The following is a 9,912-nucleotide window of genomic DNA, read 5'->3' as shown; positions in this document are numbered from 1 at the left end:
GGATGGATAACAGCCCTCAAACAGAACAAAGGGAATTAAGGGACAATTTTGGGGATCTGGTGGCTGCAGGCGTGGACCTAAGCCAATGGTCCCAGGATGGCCACAGCTGGTGCCCTTCCACAGCCGGCATCTGCCTGGACATGAGTGTGTCCAGTGCAGGCTTCAGTCGTTGGTCCCTGGCGCTGGGGGCTACTGTGGCTCATGAGTGTTTCTGTATCTCAACCCTATAGCAAAGGAAGGATGGGAGATACTTAAAAGCTGGGGAACCTTAAAGTATCTGAGACAGCAAAGAGTTTGATACTGTCTCATTCACAAATCAGACTGCAATGGTGCTTGAAGCGTATGAGGTCTATGATCCTATTCCTCTCATTGTGGGAAGCTCTGTTGGAGGACTTTGCTCTTGGCTCTCATCACAGCCATCCTGTACAAGGTGACTGTTTTCATCCCATTCTCAATACCACCAGCATCTAACCCATGCCCTCCAGAGACAGGAGAGTGAAGTGGGAAGAGCTCAGATGATGGAATCAGGTGCGTTTGTGTGTACGTTGTGGCTCTATCCTACTCACTTTTTCATGTGAGGCAAGTTGCCCAATTTCTCTGAGCTTGTTTCCTCATTTTTGAAATGATAGTCATGCCTATATTACAGTGTAGTTTAAGTGAGACAGAAGTGAAGCCAGGGTATGTGTGTAGGTATGCCTATGAATTCATGCTTTTCTACTATAGCTTTTATGCATAACTGCTGTGCTTGCACACAGTAGATAATACACCATAGCTGTTATTCACATGAGTGTTTTGGCACACAAATACAAGTCAGCTTATTTCCCTTCTCGTCTTCTCTCTCAGCTTCTTCCTACTCCCAGCTTTCTTCCCTGCCCTCTTACCCAGCTCTTCTGATTTACTTCCTTTCACAGCTTGGCTTCTTCAAATGTCAGTACAAAGAAATGCTGGATAACAAACCTGAAGACACTGCCACACTCAGCGGGGAGGATGTCAGCTGTGAGGCCACAAATTTGCCTTTTTCCTAATAATTCACTTTTCTGTTTGTCTCTACCCCCATGGACTGGTCTTGCCTTTGCCTACACATCTGCTTCCATGGGAAAAATTTCTGTATAGTTCTGGGCTGGTTTGAGCAAATTATTGGGTGCTAAGCAAAGTTTTCAAGGCATTGAAAGTTTTTTATATTTTAACATATTTGTCAGTTCTTCAGTAATAACCCACTTTTTCCAGAACCAAACATGAAGACAACATGAATTTTCATATATATAAAGAATTGTCCCTATTGTGTGGAGCACTGGGTGTTTTATGCAAACAGTGAATCATGGAATACTACATTGAAAACTAATGATGTACTATATGGTGACTAACATAATAATAAAAAAAAGAATTGCCTCATTAAATAAGGATGTTTATAACACATTCTTCTTGTATGAAAGAGCTCTAATTCAGGGACCTGAGTCCTGTTCTAGGAAGAATTGGGGTAACCTGTTTGTGGGCCTAGAAAACATTCTCTCACTTTTTTAGGTGACTGAGGCCCAAGATAATCTTTTTTTAGTGGTGCTATGATTAGTATCAGGGGAGAAACCAAAGGAAGAACTCTATGTGTGTTTTGCTCATGGGGTTCAACACAGGCTTCAGGATCCTTGGTAATGGCAAATGAGCAGACTGTCCTAGGAGTGGGGTTAAATGTCCTGAGCTTGTGTGAACCATTATCTCCCTTGAAGGAGGTCCCCCAAAAACTTCCAAAAAGGAACATCCGAAGTCCCAGACCAATACAGAAGATACATTAAGAGAGGTCATAGAGAATGGCTGAAATATTCCAAATCCAAAATTAGGTCATGATGCCTCACGTATAGGGCTGTAGATCCTCTGTTTGGAATCAAGGTTGTCTCCAGAAAGCCATAATTCACAGATACTGTCAGTGTGTGTCAGGCAAAAAGTGATCTGCAGCCAGGAGTTCCCAGAGGGCTTCTGAGCAGGGGCCTCATTTAAGTCATTTAATCTCTGAGAATCTCAGTTCCTCCTCTAGAGAAGGGGAACCAAAATTATATCTTGCTCCCAGAGATACTGTGAGGATTCAGTGTTATGTGAAAGGCCTTTACAGCCCAGAACCCTAATTATTAATAGGTGAGAGAAAAGGAGTGGATGGGGATCTCCCACCTAGTTATCAATGACATTCCCTCCAGGACCTCTCAAATCATGGCCTTGGGAAGAGTAAGTAGAGCACAGACGGCACTGTGCATCTGCACCCAGTAGAGCTAGTCTGACGCACCCCTGGCCCCACCCCACTGTCCCAAGGAGGCTGCGGACACATAGCTTCCACCTTTATTGCACCTGATGGCATCTTCCAGGGCCTCAGGGCTGTTCATAGCCAGTGGGCAGAGGGTTGACACGGGGATTGTGGAAAAGAGTGTGGTTGCCGTCTCCCCAGGAGTAGGGCTGTGAAGAGAGGGAGAGCAAATTGTCAGCGCGGTCCAGGCGGAGGGGTTCTGCACCCACTCCGCCCCCAACTCCCCCACCCCCCACCCCAGCACCCTTTGCCCACCTGACCCTCGCTCCCACCCTGGGGCAGAGGCCTCAGACCAGCGTACCTTGGTGCGGATACGGAGGTGGTGGTAGGGGATAAACTTAGGGCGTTCGTGGTGGCCCGCGTGGAGCCAGGAGTTGAGGGTGCAGAGGGCCACGCTCGGCAGTGCCAGAACAAAGGTCAGGAGGCGCCAGGTGTTGGCTGCAGAGGAAGGGGAAAGCAGAGATGAGAGAGAAGTGGGGAGGCCAGGGCCTCTGAAGGTCAGAGTGGGAGCATTGGTCTGTGGAGGTGTCATTGGACCCTGGAAGGCCAAAGAGGTGGGAGAGGGGTACAGGTAGGCAAGCCACAATATCAGGTCTCAGCCAAACTCACCTCCTGCCCCTCCGTGGTCCCCCTTTGCTGCACTTGCCAAGCCCCGACTCAAGGACCTCAGAGGCAGAGCCATTGTGGTGGGTGAAAGTAGCTGGAAACTGCAGTGTCCTTTCGCTCTCCTTCAGGGAGGCCTAGATTCTCCTCCCCTCTTTTTGGGCCAATCACCTGTTGAGTCTCTAACATGGGTGGCTATTTTTAGGGGTTTTCTATTTTTAAAGTGAGGCCTTACTAGGCATAAGGTTCTTCTCTCTAGACAGCTGCTATTTGGCATTCTTTTTATAGTTGCAGGGAGCTATTTCCTTTAATACTCTATTCCTGGTGGCTGGCACACAGTTGGTCGTTAGTGACTATGTGTAAAATGAATTAAGTGGCTTTTGAATCTCGGTTTTTTCTTCTGTACAATGTATAATAATTTATACCTTAAATGAAGCTTATGAAATTCAAGTAAAGTAACAGGAATATGCACCTTAGTGTCCGGCATAAAACAGTAGCTCAGTATATGTATTAGTCACAGTTCTTTGCAAAGAACAGAACTCACTATAATTGGTTTTAAAAAGATAAGCAATTGAAAATCTTAGGTAGCTCACAGTGTCTCTGGTATGGCCAGAGAATCCAGTAATCTGTGCAGCCAGAAACAAACTATTCTATGGGCCAACTGCTATGAGACACCACCACAATTTGTACTGTTGGACTCCAGATGCCAAAAACTCCACCATGGTGCTCTGAAAAGCCGGATCCTTTTACCCTAACATCTTCTGGAAAGCGGATTCTTCATGAAGCTTGCATCTTTGAATTGATGTCTTTTGAATCAGAGAATCATGTGCTCCCCAGTTTACAATAGCTAGATCATTGCCTATGCTTTAGATTCAAGAAAGCCTGGGAAATTGAGTTCTGCCTTAAGGAGGCAGGAATTCTATCTTGGAGAAAAACAATGAACACTGTTACGCTGAAAATAAACAAATAAAAAAATAGGGATTAGAAACTGGATGACTGATGCTATTAAGGACATCTATGCAGTCTGTATTCGCACAGTGTAGCTCAACTTTTTTCCCCCATTTTTTTAATTTTATTTTTTTTATTTGCTTATTTACAGCATAACAGTGTTCATTGTTTTGGCATCACACCCAGTGCTCCATGCTGTACCTGCCCTCCCTATTACCCACCACCTGGTTCCTCAACCTCCCACCCCCCCGCCCCTTCAAAACCCTCTGGTTGTTTTTCAGAGTCCATAGTCTCTCATGGTTCATCTCCCCTTCCAGTTTCCCTCAACTCCCTCTCCTCTCCATCTCCCCATGTCCTCCATGTTCTTTGTTATGCTCCACAAATAAGTGAGACCATATGATACTTGACTCTCTCTGCTTGACTTATTTCGCTCAGCATAATCTCTTCCAGTCCCGTCCATGTTGCTACAAAAGTTGGGTATTCATCCTTTCTGATGGAGGCATAATACTCCATCGTGTATATGTACCACATCTTCCTTATCCATTCATCCGTTGAAGGGCATCTTGGTTCTTTCCACAGTTTGGCGACCGTGGCCATTGCTGCAATAAACATTGGGGTACAAATGGCCCTTCTTTTCACTACATCTGTATCTTTGGGGTAAATACCCAGCAGTGCAATTGCAGGGTCATAGGGAAGCTCTATTTTTAATTTCTTGAGGAATCTCCACACTGTTCTCTAAAGTGGCTGCACTAACTTGCATTCCCACCAACAGTGTAAGAGGGTTCCCCTTTCTCCACATCCTCTCCAGCACACGTTGTTTCCTGTCTTGCTAATTTTGGCCATTCTGACTGGTGTTAGGTGGTATCTCAATGTTGTTTTAATTTGAATCTCCCTGATGGCTAGTGATGATGAACATTTTTTCATGTGTCTGATAGCCATTTGTATGTCTTCGTTGGAGAAGTGTCTGTTCATATCTTCTGCCCATTTTTTGATATGATTATCTGTTTTGTGTGTGTTGAGTTTGAGAAGTTCTTTTTTTTTTCTTTTTTTTTTTAAGATTTTATTTATTTATTTGACAGAGAGAGAGATCACAAGTAGGCAGAGAGGCAGGCAGAGAGAGAGGAGGAAGCAGGCTCCCCGCGGAGCAGAGAGCCCGATGCGGGGCTTGATCCCAGGAACCTGAGATCATGACCTGAGCCGAAGGCAGCGGCTTAATCCACTGAGCCACCCAGGCGCCCCTGAGAAGTTCTTTATATATGGTGGATATCAACCTTTTGTCTGTACTATCATTTGCAAATATCTTCTCCCATTCCGTGGGTTGCCTTTTTGTTTTGTTGACTGTTTCCTTTGCTGTGCAGAAGCTTTTGATCTTGAGGAAGTCCCAAAAGTTCATTTTTGCTTTTGTTTCCTTGGCCTTTGGAGACATATCTTGAAAGAAGTTGCTGTGGCTGATATCGAAGAGGTTACTGCCTATGTTCTCCTCGAGGATTCTGATAGATTCCTGTCTCACGTTGAGGTCTTTTATCCATTTCGAGTTGATCTTTGTGTATGGTGTGAGAGAATGGTCGAGTTTCATTCTTCTACATATCGCTGTCCAGTTTTCCCAGCACCATTGTTTGAAGAGACGGTCTTTTTTCCATTGAATATTTTTTCCTGTTTTGACGAAGATTATTTCACCATAGAGTTGAGGGTCAATATCTGGGCTCTCCACTCTGTTCCAGTGGTCTATGTGTCTGTTTTTATGCCAGTACCACGCTGTCTTGGTGATCACAGCTTTGTAGTAAAGCTTGAAATCGGGTAACGTGATGCCGCCAGTTTTGTTTTTGTTTTTCAACATTTCCTTAGCAATTCGTTTTTCCCCACTTTTAATAGCACACTGTTGGGAAAACCAACAAATAAAATGATTTTTTTTAAAGCACAGAGAAATAATTTATTAATCACTGATATTAAGATGTCACTTAATATCCTTGTTCGTACTGAGAATATACCCATGTTTCAGTAATATAATTTTGCTTACCATCTAAATCCTTCTGTAAACTGTGAAGTTGAGGGAAGAGAGAGGAATTCAGGAAAAACAAAACAAAGCAGGGCTGAGCTGAGCAAAGCAAAACACCCCAGCATTTCTGAGGAAGACAGATAGCAGAATAAGACTTTCATAAGGGTATGGATAGAGAAGGAAATGAATCACTGATCTACAGGTCTACCTGCCAGGCTATCAAAGGGCTCATCTAGGACCACACCACATGGGTTCATCCAGCAAGGTTAGACCTCTGGTTGAAAGCTTTCCCACATTGAAGACCTCCGTACTGCAAATGGCTATTCCTCTGTGTGCATCTTTTGGGTGATTGATCAAGTGGACATGCTGATTGAATGAACTCTTATTTCAATCACGCACACTTGATTGAACTCTAAATCCAAGTGTGGCCTTTCTGCTTAATGGAGCTTTCTGTGCTGGATCAGAAAAGAGGTCTGGGTGAAGCACTTCCCAAATTCAGGGCAGATATAAGGCTGCTCACCTGTATGGAGAAGCATGCCACTGGCTGGGAAATTCTTCCCATACTCAGAACAGGAAAACTTGGCAGCCATTGTTGCTTCTGGTTCATCTGTGGAGGGTGAACTTGGAGTCTGGACTCTGCAGGAGTCCCTGGGGCAGAGGGAGAACTGGGGAAGGGGTGAGTGGAGGAGGAATGAGGGAGGGCAGATAAATACTGGGGACAGAAAATGGAGGGAAAAGGGAGGTAAAAGGATGGTGTGGGGGAGGTGTCTGAAGAAGATGGGCATGATTAGAGGCTGGAGATTGAATGGGGTGGCAACATCAATCACTGTGGTGGAGGGGCAAGATAAAGAAAAGGAGGTTGTTGAAGTGACATGAAGGACCTGGGGCTTCTGCTCAGCTCTAGCAGAGGGAGGACTAGAAGGCCTAGTGCCCTCAGGTGGTGCCTGGGGCTTGTGACAAGCCACATGGTGTTTGAGCTTGGTGCAGAGGCTGAAGCTCTCCCCAAACTCCTCACACCTGTAAGGCTTTCCCCCTGTTTGTAGATGAATGTGCTAGGTGAGGGAGGTCTTCTGACTAAAGCTGTCATCACAGTTAAAGCAGCAGAAGCTGCTCACCTGTGTGAATCCTCTTGTAGAATATCAGCCTCTACCATTCCCAAAGCCTTCATGTACCGGGGACAGATGTAGGGCTTCAGTGCAGTATGCAGTATTTGGTGAGCCAGCAGCACAGAGCTGACTGTAAAGCCCTTGCCATACTCCCCATAAATATATATATTCGCCAGAGTGGATTCACTGGTGCTTAATGAGGTTGGAGCTCCCAGAGAAGGTCTTGTCACACTGGGGAAAATGACAGGGTCTCTCATTGGTGTGGATCTTTCCATACTGGATGAGGGATATATTCTGAGAAAAACCCTTTTCACAGCCCCTTCACATGTAGAGCTTATTTCTCCGTGAATCCATTGATGTTATCAGGTTGGAACTTTGGCTGAAATGTTTTCTGTAGTCAGGATGGAGGTAAGACTCTTCACCAGCATGACTTCAAAGATGATGGGTCAGAGAGTATCTCTGCCAGAAGCTCCTGCTGTGACTGTGACTGTGGTCAGTGCAGATACAGGGTCTCTCATTAGGCACAGGCTTCCTGTGTCCAGCAAGCACACAGTCTAGGAGTAATACTCCCTATCCTCAAGGGCTTGTCTTGAGATTTCTTTTTTTTTTTAATTTATTTATTTTTATTTGTTTATTTACAGCATAACAGTGTTCATTGTTTTGGCATCACACCCAGTGCTCCATGCAGTATGTGCCCTCCCTATTACCCACCACCTGGTTCCTCAACCTCCCACCCCCCCAACCCCCCCCCCGCCACCCCTTCATAACCCTCTGGTTGTTTTTCAGAGTCCATAGTCTATCATGGTTCATCTCCCCTTCCAGTTTCCCTCAACTCCCTCTCCTCTCCATCTCCCCATGTCCTCCATGTTATTTGTTATGCGCCACAAATAAGTGAGACCATATGATACTTGACTCTCTCTGCTTGACTTATTTCGCTCAGCATAATTTCTTCCAGTCCCGTCCATGTTGCTACAAAAGTTGGGTATTCATCCTTTCTGATGGAGGCATAATACTCCATTGTGTATATATACCACATCTTCTTTATCCATTCATCCGTTGAAGGGCATCTTGGTTCTTTCCACAGTTTGGCGACCGTAGCCATTGCTGCAATAAACATTGGGGTACAAATGGCCCTTCTTTTCACTACATCTGTATCTTTGGGGTAAATACCCAGCAGTGCAATTGCAGGGTCATAGGGAAGCTCTATTTTTAATTTCTTCAGGACCGAGAGATAAGTGACACCATAAGACAAAACAACATTAGAATAATTGGGATTCCAGAAGAAGAAGAAACAGAGAGGGGAGCAGAAGGTCTATTAATTTCTTCAGGAATCTCCACACTGTTCTCCAAAGTGGCTGCACTAACTTGCATTCCCACCAACAGTGTAAGAGGGTTCCCCTTTCTCCACATCTTCTCCAACACACGTTGTTTCCTGTCTTGCTAATTTTGGCCATTCTAACTGGTGTTAGGTGGTATCTCAATGTTGTTTAAATTTGAATCTCCCTGATGGCTAGTGATGATGAACATTTTTTCATGTGTCTGATAGCCATTTGTATGTCTTCATTGGAGAAGTGTCAGTTCATATCTTCTGCCCATTTTTTGATATGATTATCTGTTTTGTGTGTGTTGAGTTTGAGAAGTTCTTTATAGATCCTGGATATCAACCTTTTGTCTGTACTGTCATTTGCAAATATCTTCTCCCATTCCGTGGGTTGCCTCTTTGTTTTGTTGACTGTTTCCTTTGCTGTGCAGAAGCTTTTGATCTTGAGGAAGTCCCAAAAGTTCATTTTTGCTTTTGTTTCCTTGGCCTTTGGAGACATATCTTGAAAGAAGTTGCTGTGGCTGATATCGAAGAGGTTACTGCCTATGTTCTCCTCGAGGATTCTGATAGATTCCTGTCTCACGTTGAGGTCTTTTATCCATTTCGAGTTGATCTTTGTGTATGGTGTGAGAGAATGGTCGAGTTTCATTCTTCTACATATCGCTGTCCAGTTTTCCCAGCACCATTTATTGAAGAGACTGTCTTTTTTCCATTGAATATTTTTTCCTGTTTTGTCGAAGATTATTTGACCATAGAGTTGAGGGTCCATATCTGGGCTCTCCACTCTGTTCCAGTGGTCTATGTGTCTGTTTTTATGCCAGTACCACGCTGTCTTGGTGATCACAGCTTTGTAGTAAAGCTTGAAATCGGGTAACGTGATGCCGCCAGTTTTGTTTTTGTTTTTCAACATTTCCTTAGCAATTCGGGGTCTCTTCTGGCTCCATACAAATTTTAGGATTATTTGCTCCAGCTCTTTGAAAAATATCGGTGGAATTTTGATCGGAATGGCATTAAAAGTATAGATTGCTCTAGGCAGTATAGACATTATAACAATGTTTATTCTTCCAATCCAAGAGCATGGAACAGTCTTCCATCTTTTTGTGTCTTCTTCAATTTCTTTCATGAGTGTTCTGTAGTTCCTCGCGTATAGGTCCTTTACTTCTTTGGTTAGGTTTATGCCCAGGTATCTTATGGTTCTTGGTGCTATAGTAAATGGAATCGATTCTCTAATTTCCCTTTCTGTATTTTCATTGTTGGTGTATAAGAAAGCCACTGATTTCTGTACATTGACTTTGTATCCTGCCACGTTACTGAATTGCTGTATGAGTTCTAGTAGTTTGGGGGTGGAGTCTTTGGGGTTTTCCATATAAAGAATCATGTCATCTGCGAAGAGAGAGAGTTTGACTTCTTCCTTGCCAATTTGGATACCTTTTATTTCTCTTTGTTGTCTGATTGCCGTTGCTAGAACTTCTAATACTCTGTTGAACAAGAGTGGTGAGAGTGGGCATCCTTGTCGTGTTCCTGATCTCAACGGGAAGGCTGCAAGCTTTTTCCCATTGAGGATGATATTTGCTGTGGGTCTTTCATAGATAGATTTTATGAAGTTCAGGAATGTTCCCTCTATCCCTATACTTTGAAGAGTTTTCATCAG

The 9,912-nt window shown here is 44.2% G+C and overlaps 1 protein-coding gene across 1 annotated transcript; it reads right to left on the bottom strand.

The window, feature by feature from the left end:
• Positions 1-2,308: 2,308 nt before the first annotated feature.
• On the bottom strand, positions 2,309-3,014 carry LOC123933845 (cytochrome c oxidase subunit 6A2, mitochondrial). The gene is made up of 3 exons (XM_045993503.1): positions 2,897-3,014; positions 2,589-2,725; positions 2,309-2,436 (listed from the first exon to the last, which is right to left on the bottom strand). Exons 1-3 carry the CDS (start codon positions 2,967-2,969, stop codon positions 2,353-2,355), a joined length of 294 nt encoding a protein of 97 aa, XP_045849459.1. The 5' UTR covers positions 2,970-3,014; the 3' UTR covers positions 2,309-2,352.
• Positions 3,015-9,912: the final 6,898 nt, after the last annotated feature.

The sequence above is a fragment of the Meles meles genome, chromosome 21, assembly GCF_922984935.1.
Source record: "Meles meles chromosome 21, mMelMel3.1 paternal haplotype, whole genome shotgun sequence".
NCBI lineage: Eukaryota > Metazoa > Chordata > Mammalia > Carnivora > Mustelidae > Meles > Meles meles.
Note: the sequence above shows the minus strand (reverse complement) of the source record. Positions and strands in the feature narration are given on the sequence as shown.